The 20,385-nt window shown below is 41.3% G+C and overlaps 1 protein-coding gene across 1 annotated transcript in view; it reads right to left on the minus strand.

Annotated features, from left to right (window-relative positions):
• Nucleotides 1-5,576: 5,576 nt before the first annotated feature.
• Nucleotides 5,577-20,385, minus strand: part of NECTIN3 (nectin cell adhesion molecule 3) — a gene marked incomplete at its 5' end in the record, with an annotated part of 146,362 nt that continues 131,553 nt past the window's right edge. The window contains 2 exons of the mRNA XM_079766311.1: nt 5,577-12,772; nt 13,975-14,037. Coding sequence (XP_079622437.1) covers nt 12,593-12,772; nt 13,975-14,037 — 243 coding nt within the window. The 3' untranslated portion in view covers nt 5,577-12,592. The remainder of the gene's footprint in view (nt 12,773-13,974; nt 14,038-20,385) is intronic.

A 20,385-nucleotide genomic window follows, 5' to 3' on the forward strand; every position in this document is an offset into this window, starting at 1 on the left:
CGCGGGACTTGGAGAGCAGGGATGCGATGCTGCCTCGCCAAGATGTCAGCCGGAGAGGCCTTATGCATTGCTATGTAGGAAATGCCAAGCTGTAAAAGTAGCAACTGGGAGTCCTGAGCAATGAATGGCTCCACCCTCTGCTTCACTGAGCAGGGTAACATGATGACCACTTCTGCCCAGCAAAGCTGCTTGTTTCTTTGATTTGTACTGATAAATACAAGTCAAAAGAGTTAGTCCTACACAGCAGCTTTGGGCTTTATTATCAGTAGAAAGGAAGAAGTTTAGAAAAAGTAAGGGGAGCCCTAGCCGATTTTGTTCAGTGGATAGAATGTTGGCCCAAGGACTGAAGGATCCCAGTTCAATTCCTGGTCAAGGGCATGTACCTCAGTTGCAGGATCGATCCCCGGCCCTGGTCAGGGTGTGTGCAGGAGGCAACCAATCAATGTGTATCTCTCACATGGATGTTTCTCTCTCTGTGTCTCTCCCCCTCCCTTCCACTCTCTATAAAAATCAATGGAACTATATCCTCAGGTGACGATTGGAAAAAAAAGTCAGGTGAGGCCCAGGAGATTATGGATAAGACCATGGGTTATTAAACACAGTTCATGAACTAATACCAATTTGGGAACATAGTAGACTTATTTTGTGGATGAGTCACTATCTAATATCTCTAGAGAGCCTTTTTGTAGCAATTTCAAGGGCTATGGAAGGAAAATTTTTCTTTCCCCTACGTTGTCCTTTTTGGTGAAAACACAAATCTAAACTTAAGGCTTTCCCCAAAACCTCTTGGGAAGAAGAAACAGGGAAAATATCTGATTGCAAGAGTTCACAATTGCATCTCTAAACAGAGACATAGCCTTCCCACTTTTTTTTTTTTTTTATTCCCATCGTGGAACTCTTGCACAACCCATTTATATCTGTAGAATGTCTGCTCTTCTGTTTACCTGGACATTTTAAATCCATTCAACACTCAGCTAAAATATATTTTCCAGGAAGTCTTCTGGATGGACCAAAGTATGTGTCCCTTTATTTCTTTGAAAAATGAATTTGACTAAATCACAATCAAACATGTCTCTTTAATGAGGCTTTGACTTTATTCCAATATGTTTTTGACATTCTGGGAAGTGTGCATGTGGAAATGTAGCTGTGATTCTAAAGTAATGATGGCTGAGAAAGAGCCACAGGCTATTTGGAAGTCTAACAATATAATGGGAGGGGGCAGATACTCTCCCTTCTATTGATTGGTTGTAGGAGTGGAGGAGAAGACCAATGATAGCCTTGAAGATGGGAGCTGTCTTCCCTGATTGCTATCTGTCATACATGCACAGTTAGAAATGTTTGACTTCAGTGATGTGCTGGTCAGCTGACACCACTGGCAATGTGAATTGTACAGCTTCCAACTTTAGGTTCAGTGCTGTCCTGTGGTGAGCTCAAAATTGGCCATGGTGTGAATATTTTTATCATGAAACTCAGCAAATGCTGCAAACCAAGGTCTCTTGTCTAATCCAGTGAGCATATTCTTTTATTTTAAATATTTTAAATTGATTTTTAGGGAGAGGAAGGGAGAGAAAGAGAAACATCCATATGAGAGCAAAACATCCATTGGCTGCCTCTTGCACACCTCTCACCAGGAATTGAGCCCGAAACCTGGGCATGTGCCCTGACAAGGAATCAAACCAGCAACCTTTTGGTGCACAGGTCAATGCCCAACCAATTGAGCCACACCAGTGAGGGCCACACATTCTTTTTATAGGGAAATTGAAATAAGAAACAATGAGATAGCACTTCATTCTTTTGTTTTTTTAATATATTTTTATTGATTTTTTTTACAGAGAGGGAGAGGTATAGAGAGTTAGAAACATCGATCAGCTGCCTCCTGCACACCCCGTACTGTGATTGTGCCTGCAACCAAGGTACATGCCCTTGACCAGAATCAAACCTGGGACCCTTCAGTCCACAGGCTGACGCTCTATCCATTGAGCCAAAACAGTTAGGGCGATAGCACTTCATTCTTACTAGGATAGCAATAATCTAAAGACAGATAACAAGTGTTATTAAGAATATGGAAAAACTGGAACCCTCCTACACTGTTGTGGGAATGTAAAATGGTGCAGCAGATTTAGATAACAGTTCTTCAGAAAGACTAAGTCATAGGGTTTCCATATGATCCAGCTATTCCATTCCTAGGTATAAATGCAAGAGAAATAAACACAGATTCACACAAAGACTTGTATGTGAATGTGTATAGCAGTATTAGTCATAATAATTCATAATTACTTCCAAAACTGAAACAACTGGACTGATGAATGAATAAAATGTGGTATATCCATGCAATGGAATGTTATTTGGCATAAAATAATGATATTACTGCATGGATGAGCCTTGAAAGAATTATGCAATGGGGGGGGGGTGTCCCTCAGCCCAGCCTGCACCCTCTCCAATCTGGGACCCCTCAGGGATGTCCGACTGCCTGTTTAGTCAGGATCGGGACTAAACGGGCAGTCGGACATCCCTCTCACAATCCAGGACTGCTGGCTCCCAACTGCTCGCCTGCCTGCCTTCCTGATTGCCCCTAACCACTTCTACCTGCCAGCCTGATCATCCCCTAACCACTCCCCTGCCAGCCTGATTGATGCCTAACTGCTCCCCTGCCAGCCTGATTGCCCCTAACTGCCCTCTCCTGCAGGCCTGGTTCTCCCCAACTGCTCTCCCCTGCAGGCCTGGGTCCCCCCCAACTGCCCTTCCCTGCAGGCCTGGTTGACCCCAACTTCCCTCCTCTGCCAGCCTGGTCGCCCCTAACTGCCCTTCCCTGCAGGCTTGATCGCCCCCAACTGCCCTCCCTTGCAGGCCTGGTCCCTCCCAACTGCCCTCCCCTGTTGGCCATCTTGTGGTGGCCATCTTGTGTCCACATGGGGGCAGCCATCTTTGACCACATGGGGGCAGACATATTGTGTGTTGGAGTGATGGTCAATTTGCATATTACTCTTTTATTAGATAGGATAGAGGTCTGGTGCACAGGTGGGGGCCGGCTGGTTTGCCCTGAAGGGTGTCCCGGATCAGGGTGCGGGTTCCCTTGGGCTGTGGGGTAGCCTGGGCGAGGGGCCTGTGGTGGTTTGCAGGCCGGCCATGCCCCCCGGCGACCCAAGCAGAGGCCCAGGTATCTGGGATTTATTTATCTTCTATAATTGAAACTTTGTAGCCTTGAGTGGAGGCCTTGGCTGGCCAGGGTGTGCAGAAAGCTTGGCTTCCTCCATTGCCAGGGCAACCCAAGCCTCCTGTTTGCAGCCATCTTGGTTGGGTTAATTTGCATACTCGTACCTGATTGGCTGGTGGGCGTGGCTTGTGAGTGTAGCTGAGTAATGGTTAATTTGCATATTAATCTTCTATTAGATAGGATAAGATTCCATTTATATGAAATGTCTAAACTAGGTAAATCCACAGAGACAGAAAGACTGCTGGTTGCTAGGGGCCAGGGAGGAGGGGGGTGGAGGGCTGAGTATTGGATAAGAGTAGATTTCATTTTGGGGAAATGAAAATATTCTAAAATTGATTGTGTGATGGTTCCACAATTCTCTGAATATACTAAAAACCACTTAATTTTATACTTTAAAAGGATGAATTTTATGGCATCTCAGTAATTTTTTAAAATATATTTTTATTGATTTCAGAGAGGAAGGGAGAGGGAGAGAGAGAGAAACATTAATGATGAGAATCATTGATTAGCTGCCTCCTGCACGCCCCCCTACTAGGGATCGAGCCCGCAACCCAGGCATGTGCCCTTGACTGAAATCGAACCTGGGACCCTTCAGTCTGCAGGCTGAAGTTCTATCCACTGAGCTGATGTTCTATCTCACTTCCTCTCTCTCAAAATCAATAAAAACATTTTTTTAAAAAGTATTATATTAACATGTAATTTGTCACATATTTTAAAAAAACATTTCCAATACTGCTTATGTATAAAAGTACTTTTGCTACTATTATTAAAAATTTTTTCAAAGGGATTCCTGTATTTTTTTCTATTTTGCCATTTCTCAATTTTTCTACATTAACACTTATTATTTCATTATAAAGCTTTTTGCTATTAAAAAAACAACATAAGGACTCCTGTATAAAAACTTACCATTTCTATGAAAGATGTTCTTTGAATCTTGAATTTTAAATTTTAATTACTGTACTTAGGTTATTAAATTTTATATGTGTTTTAATCACAATTGATTTATTGAATAATGTACATGAAAAATTTTAGTTGACAAAAACTTTATTCAAAATATGTCAAGAACCATAGAGTTCAAAACTGTAAAAATAAAAGGCAATTTCTGGTGACTTAAAAATAAAGAATATCTAAAACAACCATATTAACATCTACTATTTATAATGCAATCTTCAAAATCTATTTCTATATTTGCAACAATTGAGCTAGAATCCTCCTCCTTATGCCACTACACTGTTAGGCAACCCCTTCAGTTTTAACACTTAAAATACAATTTGGGTATTTTCTGACAAGCAATAATATATACTATTAATTTCCTCCTATACATCAAAAGAAAAATAGTTCAAATGACTAGAAACTGATTTTCACTAAAAAATGAACATATTAGTAAAACATTTCTTTTGAAAATAAGTGAATTAGTCGTCTTCTCCTTCTCCTTTTTTTTTTAATTGCGCTACACTAGAACACTCTACCTGAAGACTCTCCTGATATTTACAACACATTCATACAGTACTGAGCAAATGTGTTTCACCATTTATTAGTCAGGACTCACAATCCCCAGGTGCTATGAAATTACAGAACTAACTAGTGTTAATATGGGGAGAACCAAGGCACAGGGTGAGACCTTGCCAGGGCCAGAGTGAGACCTCATTTGCTTCTTGTGTCCACAGCCAGATGCATCTTTACAGAAGACATTAATTTGTTTAGCAATGGAAGCAAAAGTATGTGGATTTGTTGTGGGAGAGTTACTTTTGGCTTCATAAGTATATCATTCGCGGTGTGCATAAGGTAGAGAGAACAATTCCAGTGTGAAAGGGTTAATAGGAAGAAAGTTAGAACCAGAGTAGAGACTCTATTCAGACAGAAATTGCTTTTCAGAAATAAAAATAGCAATACAGAAATAGTAAAAAATACAATAGCTATAGAGTTTCTCATTTTTAAGCCAAGGTTTTTTTTTTTGTGTGTGTGTGTGGTTTTTTTTTTTTTTTTTTATAAAATCACTTTAAAAGTAAGTTCTCTCTTGAAGACAATTGTTAAACATCTTCTTTCACCCTCCATAAAACCCCTATGAGGTAGAGAGTACTAACTCCCAGGAGTGAAACTGAGAGGTAAAGAAGAGGTTAAGACCACATGGAGAGTGAACAGGCTGGAGCAGATGTTATGTCTTAGAGCACTGGCTTAGAAGTAGAAACAGAAGGGAGAGGATAAACAGGAACTTTTCTGGATGGACAAGTGGAATAATCCAGGATCCAGTAGCAATACCAGCTACTTAACATTTTTTTACAAAGGACTTGGAATTTCAAATACACGATGAAACCTAAGATGACAAATGCGCTTCTGGGTATTAAAGTGCTCAGTTGATGGGAATGTATGTGCTCATTTCCCATAAGGCCATGTGAAAAAGCAAAGGCATAAGTAAGCCACAGTGTGGGCAAGTGCAATCTCGTGCATTTATTGCAAAATACTGCTGCCTGTAGTTAAAACACGATGGACGCTGAGCCATCAACATAGCTTAAGAGAGGAATTTCATTTAGCTGTGGTAGGGTGGATTTAAAAAATACTGGTGATTATTAGAAAGAAAACCAAAACAAGGGAACCCGTTCACTTGGAAAATCATGTGCAATCCTGGGCATCATAAATCCACTGTGAGCTATTAAGGGACAGTGTTTGTGTTTGAAGTACATTCCTGACCTCTGGAGGGGACACATAAAACATCTCCTCATGACTGTCAGGCATATTTTGTAGCGGGAGAGGCCACCGTTCCAAAGCAGTGTAGAAAATCCAATGTTCTGGATTCCCAGGGAGGCTTTCCCTCAAGATCTCCTCTAATCGACTTTCACAGTGAAATCCCAGGCCATGGTAATAAATACACCCCATTTAGGCCACAGGGAACCTGATCATAAAGTCTTTAATGGTAGTGCTGGACAAAAACCCAAGAGGGCAGCTATTGGTGGAAAGATTGAAGTATCTCTGAATGCTGCTTTTTGTTTATTGAAAATTGTTTGGGTTGGCAGTTATAACCCAATAATAATGTAAAGTCCAAGAGTATATCTCCTTGGGTCCAACTGACATGACTCCTGTGTAAAACGCTTGCAAGTGGCAACTGTAAAGGACACAGCTACAGAGTGTGAACACTTAGAGGGCAGGGCCCTCCCCACTATCAATTCATGGAGATGTTACCATTGGCCATAAATAGTCACAACCTCTGTTCCCCTGAAACCAGGCATTTATCCCTACAGCTCACAGCCAGAAGGATACAGACTGTAACTAGCACGTCTTGGTGCAGGGAGATATGTAATTTGATACAGATCATGGCCTTAGCTCCCCAAAACTGATTAGAATATTCCGGAGAATGGACCCATGGGAGGGAATTTTCCCAGCCTATGGAATGAAGAACGCTTTAATTGTCATTGGTGGTTTCTCTTCCCCCTGAGATACAGAAGGCAATTCCACATCATGGTCTCAATCGATAATGTCTGATAAAAAGATGCTTTGTATGATATGAGTTTTTGACATTCTCTCCACAACCAAATTGCAATTTGAGCAGAAAATAACTATCTTAATATCAGAAATAGAGTAAAAAAAAAAAACACCCTAATATTTTACATATTATAGCTGTCAAGGTAAACATGGCCTCCCTTCTCCTCTAACCATTTTTTAGAGATGTTAAAACAAATATAATAAAATGGGCTTGAAATAGTGAGATGTTTGCACATGTAAGGGTTCTCTTGTATATGTGAATAGCAAATTTTTACTCAGATGCGAATGTTAAGTAGCCCTTTTTCCCTGTCACATACCACACACTCAAATCCCTAAGAAGGAAAAGGCTGTCACTAAGAAGAAATGCCAGTGAGAGTCTACTCAGCAGGTGGCTGACTTTACAGCAGTGAATACATCTACCTCACCCTAGTGTGAGGAATCCTTAACAAATTGTTACATTCTATGCATTTTAATTATTTGGACATATGTTAATTAGTCTTAATAAAGGGGTAGTTATTTAACCTTTGAAGTATCCCAGTTGGAAAGACACACTCCAAAAGTTGTTATATAGCATTTGAAAAATTCTAGTCCTGGGGTGGAAATCTTTTTTTTTTTTTTTTGCCCATGGCCATTTGGATATTTATAACGTCATTTGCAGGCCTTACAACATTATCAACTTGAAAATTAGCCTGCTATATTTGGTCAAGCATTTAATTAACTCAACCCTAATGCCAGACCAAATGATTTTGTGGGCCTTATACAGCCTGCCCGCGGGCCAGATGTTCCCCACTCCTGCTCTAGTCACTTCAGAGGCTACTACAAGAGCTTTATCTGTAGCTCCACACCATAGGCTTTGTTAATGAGTAATCATTTTCAATGGCCAAACTGGTGGTGTTAAAGGTACATGGATTGGCCCAAATACTGTAGGGCACTCCAGCACTTCCCTGAACAGGTGGGAGACTCTAGCAAGCCCACTAGCCCTGGGATCCCTAGATTCTGTGTCTAGAATTTAAACAGAATTGGGTGCCTAACACTGAGTCTGCCTCAATATTATTGGATTCATTTCTAATAACCCTTTCATTTAAGATATTATTGGATTCCTTAATAGAACAGAGTTGGGACTTTTTCAAGCTTACAAGACAGGTTGACTGTTACAGGATGTCACTTCTAGTGCCTGCTTACTTATAAACATGGGTGATGCAAAAATTGGTCTAAAACCTCATGTCAGTGTTAGGTTTGGGGGAAGAATATCTACAGCCCTCACCCACCTCTACTTACTACATACAGGCCACTAAAAGCAAATAATAATTGCAAGTGGCCAAGTTGGCCAAGTCTAGCTTACAACAATTTTCTCTAAAGAAGGGAATACAAATTCCTTTTCAGGTGCCATAAGATTAAGCCAGTCATATCTACAGTTGAATGGGCTTGCAAAAAGCAGTTTTTAGTTAACCGAAGAACTGGAAGTCCCTGGTTCTCTTATAAGATCTGCAAATAGGCCAAGGACAAAAGACTTTGTCAGTTAAGCACAGGAACAAGAGAAGCACAGAACTGTGTGACATTTCTACCTCACACCCTTCCTCTTCGTCTGGCTTCCCACCAAAGCCAGCTTTCATCCTTGCTGTCCAGTATAAGAGTGCCACCACCCCTGGGAGTTCAATAAAGGTGAAACAAACTAAACAGAGCAATGAACTAAGTTGAGCAAGAGGTGTCAGAAGTTTGTGCCACTAAAACAGAACCAACTGAAATGGAGTGGTTTTAATTATTTATAAGACTGGTTATTTTTGCTGCTATGGTTAATCTAATGGGTCTGAGCATTTTGAGAAGTTCAAAAACTAACTGAAAATGAGTGTATGTTCTTGCTGTCATCTTAATAAACATTTCTATGGTTTTGTCCATGTTTCCTCTTATAACTCAGCTTTAAAATTAAAAAAAAACCACACAAAAACCCTCTTTTCTAACACCATTCCCCAAAAACAGATTTGAAAGAAGACCAATGATAAGCGTGATCCGTGGGAGTGCAGCGTGGGAGTGTGGGCCTTTCTGTCCCCACGGGGGCTGCTGGAAAGGGAACAAAACAGGAGTTTGGTTCTAATCCGTGTGATGATTCACTCAAGGTTCTTGCCCTAGAATCCAGAACATACTACGCACTCAGTAACGGCAGCTGTCATTAGTAGTAATTTGAAAAACCACAGCAACTACTGGTCATGGTAACATGTACTTTCAATTCTAGGCAAAGCGTGAAAGGCTAAAATCTAGGTATCAAGGTTTCTATATGACATTTACTACAGTAAAAGGAATGTCTTCCTTATACTCAAATCAGGTCTGAAATTTACATTTGCCACTTGGTTCTCCCTGGGGACACTATGGTATTCAAAATGCTGCAAAGGTTCAACATGCAACAATAATAGAGACATAGGCATTTTCACTTGAAGAGAACTTACAAATAGTCCATCCATTGTTATAAGTCTCACCATATTGCTGATAGGAAAGGTGTTATAATCTCTGCTTTACGGACAGGGGCAACTGACACCCTGGACTTGTTAAGTGACTTGTCTAAATTTCCATGGCTAGGAAAGGGTGAAGCTTGTAGTAGAACCTGTTCTTTTGGTTCTTGGTATAATGTTCTATCCTCTGTGCCTCCAGGAAATAAGAGGTTTGAAGGGAAGGCTCTATTGTATGTAAAGAATAGCACCAGGAGACCAGCACAGTGCAGGGAAAGACTGCACAGTGAGAAACAAATAGTAAATCTTAGATTACTCTTAAAGAGGACTTAGGCAATCATTCTCAAAGATGGACTAACTATACTATCCCTATGAGTAAACAAGACCATAAAAAATTAATGAGGGGACCTGTTAATTTAGTTTATGGCACATTTCTTTAGTATCTAAGATGGGCATGTCACAGGGAAACCTAGCACTGGTAAGACTTATATGACATGCCCCAAAGAACATGGACTTCTTCAAATTTAGAACACATATGAACACATACAAAGTCAGGGATAGGGGAACCCTTATGGAAGACAGAACAAATCACCATTGAAGAATTAATCTAAATTCTTATCCATTACAACACCAATCCTATGTGGACCAGCTGCTTGATTGTAGTGTGGTCTGCACAGAACTGGTTATCTGCTACTGTAGCAACAGTACACACTCCTGGAGCCTGGGCGGCCCACACAAAAGCTGTGTGTTTAGGATGGACACACATACTCCCCCTTGAAATGCAGAGCTGTACCATGAGTGGGTAAGTGCTCTGGGGTTCATTTCTGTTTCAGTGTGTTTTAGTAAAACCAGGAGAGCCTCCAGTATCAGCTGTGGCTTACATCCCTAAGCCTCACTCACTGACCTTTAAGAGTCTAACTTCCAATTTTAGATAGCCATCGTCAAGCAGTCTAGGCTCCAAATGTGGAGACTGACAGGCTAATTTTGGAGGGTATATTTTGGTTGAGGGGGCTGGTTGATCAAACCCTTTTAAAGCTCCTTTCAATTCCACTCAGTATTTGGAGAGAACAGATGGGATGCAATTATACAGCTTACGTGACCCATGCAAGGGGCCAACAGCTATAAAATCTAGCATTTGTTAAAGAAATACCATACCTGACAGAGAAGCAAAAAGGATATCGAACTGCTTGGCTGTGAGGGAGGTATCCACATGCTGAAATTCCTTTTCCGTAACTACACTGAGAATCCTACAAATGCAACAGTGGGTTCTTCTTGGTAGGGAAGGTATTATAGCAAGTCAAAGGGCACCTCAAACCCAGTGCTTCCAAATTCCCTTCCCTTGTGCAAATGAAGACATCTCTATTCCCCACTGGGCCCCAGGTGAACTTCTAAGACACTGATCCAACAACCTGCTTCCCTGCAGGACCCTGGAAGCCGCCTCCCATGTGTGAGGCATTTTTAGCTTTCTGAAGGAGACGATGCTCCATAATATCTCCTCCTCTGTAACATCCAGGATTTTATAAAACACTTCCCTGGGAGGAACAGCTCTGACCACAGTCATGTTTCTGTTGGAAAACAATTAATTGCAGGGATTCCTGTACCTTTAGTTACACCAACTCACTGATGGGATTCCACGCAATAAAATCAAATCTATCCTTTGTGTGTCCTCTTGCTACATAGGGCAGTAAAGTCTAGCTCTGTGATACAGCCAAGAGGGGCCTTAGAATTTACCCTTTGATCCCATATCACTTTTAAATTGCTAATTACCTAGCCAAAGCACTGAGAATTTTCTCCCAGAATAATAGGTCACCCAGGCCACTGGGGGAGTGTATTACTGCTGTAGAACAACCAGATGATTTCTCTGACCAAGGAAACTAAGGAAAGGAAACAAACACAGAAGCAAAAACTAGAGCCAGCCCTACATGAATCACAAGGTATCGTTGGTATCTCATTAGAAATCTGTGTTAATATTCTCCCGCCCCCTTGAAGCTTAGGTTGGAAATATATAATATTTTATAGCACTATGTCACTCTTTCCTCACAGATGACAAGTCTGTAGTGGTGTGTTTTTTATATCAGTGGCATACCTCTAATCTTCCAGAGCCCACAATAAACCATGCTTCCTTATGCTGTGAGGGAGGTTGATCGACATTTGTAACTGTGCTCCCTCCTCTGCTCACCCCACTCTAATTACCACCTTGAATCTCAGCAGGGAAAAGTTGGCAAAGGGAAGTGAGAAAACTCAAGACTAACATCGGCAAGCACCAGAGTGGTGCAGGATACACTGGTATGTCGGTCACTACGTTACTGGCTTTTGTTTTGGCATCTCTTTATTCTTGTTGTTGACCAGGTATCGCAGGGGAGGAGGGATCAAAGACAACTTGTGGGTTCGGCACATATGCCACATTGAAGTGGCTCTTTTGTTTCAGTTTTCAAATTTTCCGCCTGCCATTTCAAAACAGGAGTTATTTCACAGTGATTTTCTAGCACGCTTTTCTGAGGTGGATACGCCATGGACAATACGTAGTCTGAAGAATGCAGAGGGGGTAAAGGCCTGTGTGCATGGGATTAGTTTGAAAGAGGTTTCAGGAGGGAAAGCTGAGCCTGTCATATACAATACCACAGAAGAGGAAAAAGGCTCAAGGCTGTCCACCGTTTATACAGGGTCTTTAGAATTTAATAGGTGAGAAGTAAGCTAATCTGGCTAGTAAAGAACAGAAGTGTGGGAACAGGGACAGAGCAAGAGACGGACCTTGGTTAGCACTCCGCTAATCAACATTAGACAGATACGCAGACTAGGCAGGAAATACACCCCTCGGGACCTCAGTGATCAAGAAGGAGCATCTATTACAATATGGCAAGAGTCTAAAAGCAACCAACACGCTTGAAGGTTTAAACTGCCCTTTGTTGTTGTTTTATGGATAAAGAACAAATTTTGCCTCTTTCCTCAGGCCTCTTATTTGTACACAGGTGTTGTGATCATATTAAGCATATCAGGGAAAGCCAAATTCCAACTAAATAATTAGTGAAATGGATTTTGAACTCCTTTTTCTGCCTGTTTGATTGACAGATGTACAGGCTGGCCTGCCTGAGACCCAGCGAGGTTAACACTCCCAGCTGGGGCCTTTCTTTCTGGAGAATCACTGCTGGCTTCCCAGGCAGATGCTCTCCTTTAAAATGAACATGCCACTGTAGGCCAGATGTTAGTAGTTAAACACCATCACACCATCGACACAGAAACACACAAAGCTGCAGTCAAGGTCACAGACACAGCTTGTGGTGAAGGAAGTCTTACTGGAGGGAAGAAATTCGCCCTTGGCCCCAAATCATTCATCACGACTTCTGATACCTAGAGGGGGACCGTTTTATATGAGAGAGAGCAAAATAATAACTATTGACCTTGGTTTCTCTCCCCAATCTGGGAATAACATTCGGGAGAACACCCACTAGAAGCAGAGCCGTCACACGTAATGCTCTCGGGGGTTGATGTAGACTCTCTCGGGATCGTTGCTCTGATGATGTTTGCCAGGGCTCCGGTCTTGGTAGCACATCTGGTTGTAGAGAGGGTACATCTGCTGAATTCCATCTTCCCCCACTGGATTCTCATCTTCATAGTCAAATCTCCTGCTATTTAGTCCATTCTAAAAATTCAAACATTGCTTACATTAGCAGAACAGCTGTTGGCATTTTTCTAGCACTTCGGTAAAAACAAGCAAGAAGAGAACTCATTACAGTCTATGTCCCTGGTTCCTTATCCCACAAACTATTGAATGGTAATGTCCCTGGTTCCTTATCCCACAAACTATTGCATGGTAAGGTAAAGTTCAACAAATTTTCATTTTCTAGTCCTTTGTTGCTTTCAATACCTGAACAAGACTGGTGGTATCTCCTAAATAGAAAATTGTGACTAATGACTGGAGACTATAGTCAGTTTCAGGTTTTGAAATTTGGAATTAGTATCAGTTAAGGGTAAACTGGAGAAAAAGAAGGCTGCGAACTTCAGGTGTCCCTCAGCATGGCTCAAGCTTAGAATGAATGCATGAGATATACAGGGTGTTCCCCCCCAAATATATACATACTCTAAAAGCTGATGGCTCCATTTAAAAAATGAAATGTATTTTAATAAACACTGCCTTTATAATTATTCCAAGTGTGTGTATACATTTTTTTGGGGGACAAACAACTAAAAACAATGAAACACAAAAAACAAAATCTAAAAAGAAACCTCAAGATTCAGCACTGGGTAGTTAGGGAAGACGCACAGAAAAATGAACTTGTTTTTGACCATATGCCCAACATACTGAGAATAAGCAATACTATAAAAAAATTGTGTATTCTTTTCTCTTCACTGGTATGGCTCAGTGATTGAGTGTCAACCCATGAACTAGGAAGTCATGGTCTGATTCCCAGTCAGGGCACATGCCTGGGTTGCAGGCTTGATCCCCAGTGTGGGGCATGCAGGAGGCAGCCAATCAATGATTCTCTCTCATCATTGATGTTTCTATCTCTCCCTCTCCCTTCCTCTCTTTGAAAAAAAAAAACAAAAAACTCCTGTATTTATCGTTCTTCCTTCCTTACACAGCTGACACTATAGAATGAACCCCATGATGATCTCTTTGTCTAGAACTGATGCCTCTACCTGGTTATTCGTTTCATAAAAGTTGGTTACTTCTAAGAGGGATAAGCAAGCACAAGAACTTTATAAAATGATACTACAGATGCTTAGATCTATCAGAGAGGTGAATAAAATAATATTTCATAGAAATCAAATGATATTTTGATAAGTAATGGTGGCCACCGGCTCCACCCGGGCTGACCTCAGCAGCAGGACCGTGTTACTCACAGAGGGCTGGAGACCGCCAACCTCTCTTCCTTTGAAGTGACTCTGCAAAGGCAAGCGTTCAGTCTGGAGGAAGAAGAGAGAAAAAGGTCTGCCCTTTAAAGCACCAAACACATGGCAAAACAGATCAACCAAGACCACTAAGACTCCTGTTTTTATAAGAGGCAACCATGTCTTGTGAAATGTTTGCCAATTAAGCAAAATCCTCTACATGAAGATGAGAAAAACAGCTACATTTCTTGAGAATTTTTTTTTCTCTCTCTCTCCTGGCTCCAGACTTCTTCTGGAAGGAAGAAGATACTCAGAACATCTGCTGCAGAAGTTCTCAGGCAAACTTGTTTACACCTTACTTCCAGGAGGACTCGGCACAGAAGGTCTCTCACCTTTTCTCAGGGAAGAGTGCCATTTTAAATCGCTAAAAGTAGTTTTGCGATGCTAATGAAAGGTCATTTTTTTTTTTATTTCTCTATAGATGGCTTACATGGTCACCCTTCTCTTCCTGCTGTTAGCCCCTACCCCCGAGCCCCACAGAGATCATAAAGGGGACTCACGGTTTTCAAAGCCTGAGAAGGCTCTTTCTCAGAGGCCCTTTGGCTTATACACACATCCTCACCCTTCAGCCTCCAGGCCAGATATCACCTCTTCCTGGAAGCCTAGCACTAAGTCCTCGGGCAGACAGCCACTCTCCTGTCTGTGCTCTCACAGCACGTATCATCCCAATTTTTTACTAGTTTGTATCTGTCTGTCTCCTTCACTAGAGTGGGAGTGCTGGTCAGAATATTTTACAAACATCATTTCGTTTCATCTATACTAATAAAAGGGTAATATGCTAATTAGACTGGGAGACCTTCCGGGAGACCTTCCAGATGTCCTTCTGGACAAAGCCATGGTGGCAGGGTTGAGGCAGAGGCGGTTAGGGGCAATCAGGCTGGCGGGGGCGGTGGGGGGGGCAGTTGGGAGCGAGCAGGCCAGCAGTGGGGGGCAGTTGGGGATAATCAGGCCAGTAGGGGGGAAGCAGTTGGGGGCAAGCTGACCAGCAGGGGGGAGCAGTTGGGGGAAAGCAGGCTGGCAGGGGGTGGGCAGTTGGGGATGATCAGGCCAGGAGGGGAGGGCAGTTGGGGACAATCAGGCCAGTGGGGGGGGGGCAGTTGGGGGCGATCAAACTGGCAAGGGAGGGCAGTTGGGAGCAAGTAGGCCGGCAGGGGGGGCAGTTGGGGGCAAGCAGGCTGGCAGGCAGAGTGGTTAGGGGCAATCAGGCAGTCAGGCAGGTGAGCGGTTAGGAGCCAGTGGTCCCAGATTGCGAGAGGGATGTCCGACTGCCGGTTTAGTCTCTGGTAACTAAAATACTACCCATCCATCTTGCCCTGACTAAAGTCATTATTTTCTCCTACAAGGCTTTTCCACATTGCCCACTAAAGTTAATTTCTCTATTCCCAGTGTTCCTATTGTTCTTGTTTACATCTCTATGAGGGCACTCATTGAGATCTGTTTCATTCATAGCTCCTAATGTCTTTTATTTTTCAAGCCCATAAACAGTGAGCCATTCTTGGCCATCATCTTCCATCCTCACACCCTAGCCTGTGGTTCTGTAACAGGAAGAAGTCAACAGTTAACCAGTGAATTTACTGAATTCTAAACTATCGATTCTTGGTATCTCATTCCAGGGTTATCCAAATTATAAATTATCTGTGCCAAATTTGTCCCCTCTGTCATATTTTGCGTGATTCTGGGTGCTTTCCACATGATCAATTCATATAGACAGTACACAAAAGTCCAATGCTGGGCCAGTATCAGGGTCGAGTGACCAGTCACATAGGACTTAGTGCTCACCAGGATCCCACTTTGGGGTGTAATGCTCTGTGGTTGCCCTCTTAAGTTTCTTCATGTCACTGTGAATGTGTATTGGAAGTGATCTAATGGGACAAAGGAGCAGCTTCAGGGACTTGTAGCCTCAGCTCAAGGGTGTCCTGCCACCCACTGCTGGTCATTGATTTAGTGCTTGGCCACCACTTACGCACTCTGGTGCCAACTCCCCTCCCTCTACATACATAGGATATCCCAAATATTATAAGGACAGCGTTTACTAAAATGTATTTTATTTTCAACATTGAGCTATCAGCTGTTAAAGTGTGTACACATTTTCGGGGACACCCTGTGCTTCCCCCTCCTGCCCCTGTCCAGTGACTGCTGCTGCTCTCTGCCTAGCAGGGGCCTGAGTACTAGCACAGGAAGGCCGGGGTCAGGAGTGCATGCCCCTCTGCTTCATCCACATCTGGTATCAAGAGGTACCTAGTGTGGCCATCTTGACATTCTTAAGTCTAAAACAAGGGGCCCTGCATTTTCATTTTCCCCTGAGTCTTTCAAATTATGTAGCTGGTCCTGGTCCAAGGAAAATAGACTCAGGGAAAAATACCTAAAATTAAAATTCACATTTTGTTTGGTCTATTTGCTGTTTTAGACGGTCTCTGTTGCTGTTCCCCTTCCATTAATGCAGGTCATGGGGACATGATTCTACGTTACCGCTGCCTGTAATTTGCCAGGAAGCAGAGCACTTAGACGCCTCTGCAGAAAGAGTAAGTGCCCCTCTCCCGCTGCTGGCAGTGTGTGGAGAGCAGGGGTACAGTCCACATGGAAAGAGATCATGTTCCAGAAATACAGTGATTAGGACCTCAAGAGTTCAAGAGAAGACTTGGTTGAAATATGTGCTGCTTTATTTTTATGCTATAAAATTCCAAATGGTAAATTTAACATGACCAGATAATAAATGATCATTCACACTTTACTGAACACTTGGTAAGATCTGCATTTGGTCATTACCAGCAAAATACAGTGCAACCTCAAGTTCTCCTTAGAAGCCAGTATTCATGGAGGACACTGGATGGCACAGCATCATGAGTAACAATATAACCAGTGTTAGTTTAATAGTATTGGGGAATTACAGAGGAAGGAAATTCTATTCTGTTTCAATACAAAGAGATTTCAGAGATCCATGGCTTTATAAGTAATGAAAGCATTGCTACCTGTTTCTCATAATAGGAGATGTAAAATTAACCAGAAGTGGTACGTTTGACAATAAAGGACAAGAAAAAAGGGGGACCTAGATTGGAACGATCTTCACATGCACTAACTGGACAATAAGCAAATACCCAAGCTCATCTTCTCTACCCAATATTGTAAACCTTCATCCATAAATTACTATACCTCCTACAAGCCCATGTATTTTTAATTTGATAATACAACTAGAGGCCCAGTGCACAAAATTCATGCACGGGGGAAGGGGGACGGTTCCCTCAGCCCAGCCTGCACCCTCTCCAATCTGGGACCCCTTGGGTGATGTCCAAACCAGCAGTCAGACATCCCTCTCACAATCCTGGACTGCTGGCTCCTAATCACTTACCTGCCTGCCTGCCTGGTCGCCCCCAACTGCCTCCCCCCGCCGGCCTGGTCTCCCCACGCAGCCTGCTTGTTCAGTCGTTTAGTCGTCCCCCACTAACCCCCCTGCCAGCCTGGTCATAAGCAGCCATCTTGTGAGGGCGTGAGGGTCAATTTTCATATTACCTCTTTATTATATAGGATATTTAATCAAATAGTTTATATAGACAAGGAGCCCACATATTCTAGGGATGCACCCACCTCACCCCTACAACCTGCCCCAGAATCAAGGGCTATGGAAAAGCATGCTTGTCTCTATACTGTGTGGCCATACCATTTCTCACAACATACATAAGGCACAATTTATTCTAACAGTGGGTGGCTGCATGTGTTCTCTTTTTGCTAGTCCATAAACTACCTGAAATGTTGCATATTATAATTCCTTTACAAAGTTATTGATCACAGTATATAGAAAAGTATCTTGCATAATACCTCACGCATTTGGTGTTAATACATATGTAATGAATTAATCTATAATACTTTAATTGTTGGATTCATGGCATATATTATTTTTGAATGTTTTTCCTAGAAAAACTTGGGCTACTCTGAATCTCTAATACATATTTCAATTTCCCTATTTACATGTATCCACTATGTTAGAGCAATTTCTATGGAGCTACAACCCATATCCCTCTCCTGATTTACTAAAGTCATAGAGACTTTCATTCCTGGATTCCAAGGTGCTAAAAGACTAGTTTTTCAAGTTTTATTCTATGTGATCTTAATAAACATTTTACATATTCTGGCTCAAAATATAAACCAAAATCTTCATTTTTTACTATGTATTATATTTAACCTGTTTCCAAAACAAAGTTTTCAGAGTTGTTGAGGTTTATTTTCAGTAATGACAGAGCAAGATTTCAAGCCACTTTTGCCATGAGGTCAACAATAACTGGACACTCAGCTCACTCTGGCAGTGTTCATGAGGATCCATTATTCCCATTTCCCAATCTGAGTCTTTTTGGTATCCTATCTTGTTTCATAATTTCATCTTTAGAGAGAAATGAAAAGATCATATCCAGTAAAAATTCAACTTCTAAAAGATCCTTAGCTTACCTCCCTAAACCTCAGCTTAACAAGATACCTAAAACTCATTACCTGCTGAAGGAGCATCTGTCTTCCTTCAGTTCTTATTGTGAAGATATTCTAAGCACCCCACAACCTCACACCTGCTGAGTAATTGGTGTCTCCTCCACTGCTACTTTCCCAATTCCAGCATTTGCTGAGCTTCCCTATCACATCATTGGGTAATTTTTCGCTGCCACACCAGACATAATCAAATATTTTAATGTGCAGTCACTACTTCATATGGAACTAGAAAATCTCAGAGTATAGATTATATGAATAAAGTCTGAATAATAAGTATAATACTCAATTACTTTGATTCTGACTGAATACTTGGCCGGTTCTCTTAGAATTGGAGCAAATTATTACACGTTGCCCTATTATGCCTGTATAGAAACTCTGAATCTTAGATAATACAACTTTTTTATGACTCTCTACTTTTTAGTTTGCTTCTATTTTTTTGTTATTTTCTCAATTCCACTGTTGAGCAGGCGAATCTACCTCTTTCTTTCCCCTGGATCAGAGCTTTCTCTGAGCTGAGTTCTTGCTCCATGACCTACAATATTTTCCTGGTTTATCATCTACAAGATGTTCTGCATCCATTGACACACATTCTCTTCCAATTATGCCTCCTTAAAGCTTTTAAACGGGCTTCATCCTATCAGCATATTTTGCCCTCATGCTTTTTCCTTATTCTGAAAAGTGACACATTTTTACTTCTGCTTCCAGTCATGATAGAGAACTAATACCAGAATAGCCTTCCTGCCATAAATTACTGGAAAACTGGTCAAAATATATGAAACAACAGTTTTTAGACACTTAACATTTTGCTGTACAGCACTGGCATCTCACATAATGGGAACACACACACACACACACACACACACACACACGCATGCATAGGCACATGCATGCACATGCACATGCACCCCTGATTTGGGAAGAGGGAAACCCAAGAAGATCACAAGATATTGCTGAGCTGAGGAGTCAGAGCTCAGCATTTGGCAAGCTGAGGTGGTTTTAACTGTGGGACAGAGCACTGAAGTGAAGAAGAATCCTCACTGAACAGGTGAGACATTCAGTAGAGACCCCAGGGTTATACCATAAGAGCAAAGCTAAAGGAGCTCTAGAGGAGAGATAATTCTAGAACCACCCTAGTAAACCAGTGTCCAGCATCTAATATAAATATACTGAACATGAAAAAACAGCAAGAAAAAAATAAGAGAAACAAACAGAAAAGTGATGAAAATGTCTGACAGAATTAGGAGATAAGAACTTTAAAAGAGCTCTTATAAATGTTTGTTTAAGAATATAAAGGAAAATATAAACATGAGAATTGGAAACTCTGAAAAAGAACCAAAGAGAACTTCTAGAACAAAAAAATATATATATATTAAATGAAAAAGTCACTGCATGTCCCTAATAGACTATTTCAAAGTCAAATTGTTGAAAAACAATGATAAAACAAAACAAAACAAAACACAAAAAAAACACCCCTAAAATGTAGCCAGAGGAAAAAAGAAGATACAATATGTACAGAGAAATAAAGATAATAATTATCACTGGTTCCTCAGGAGGAAAAAATGAAGGCCAGAAGATAATGAAGTTACAATTTTAAAGCGCTAAATGAAACAACAAAGTCAAACTAGAATTATATATCCAACAAAAGTATTTTTAAAGTGAAGGTAAAATAAAGAAATTTTCAAACAAACAAAAGCTAAGAGAAGTTGTCAGCAGATCTACACCATAAATAATGTAACAAAAAAATTCTTCAGGTCAAAAAATAGTGATTCCAAAGAAAATATCAATTTTTAAATGTTTGAAAAAGACATATTATAGTCCAAAAAATATATAAGAATGTATTTTGGGGTTTATAACATGGATGAATATAATGTATAAAAATAATAAGAAAGGAAG

Source organism: Cnephaeus nilssonii, assembly GCF_951640355.1.
Source record: "Cnephaeus nilssonii genome assembly, chromosome: 3".
NCBI classification, from domain to species: Eukaryota; Metazoa; Chordata; class Mammalia; order Chiroptera; family Vespertilionidae; genus Cnephaeus; species Cnephaeus nilssonii.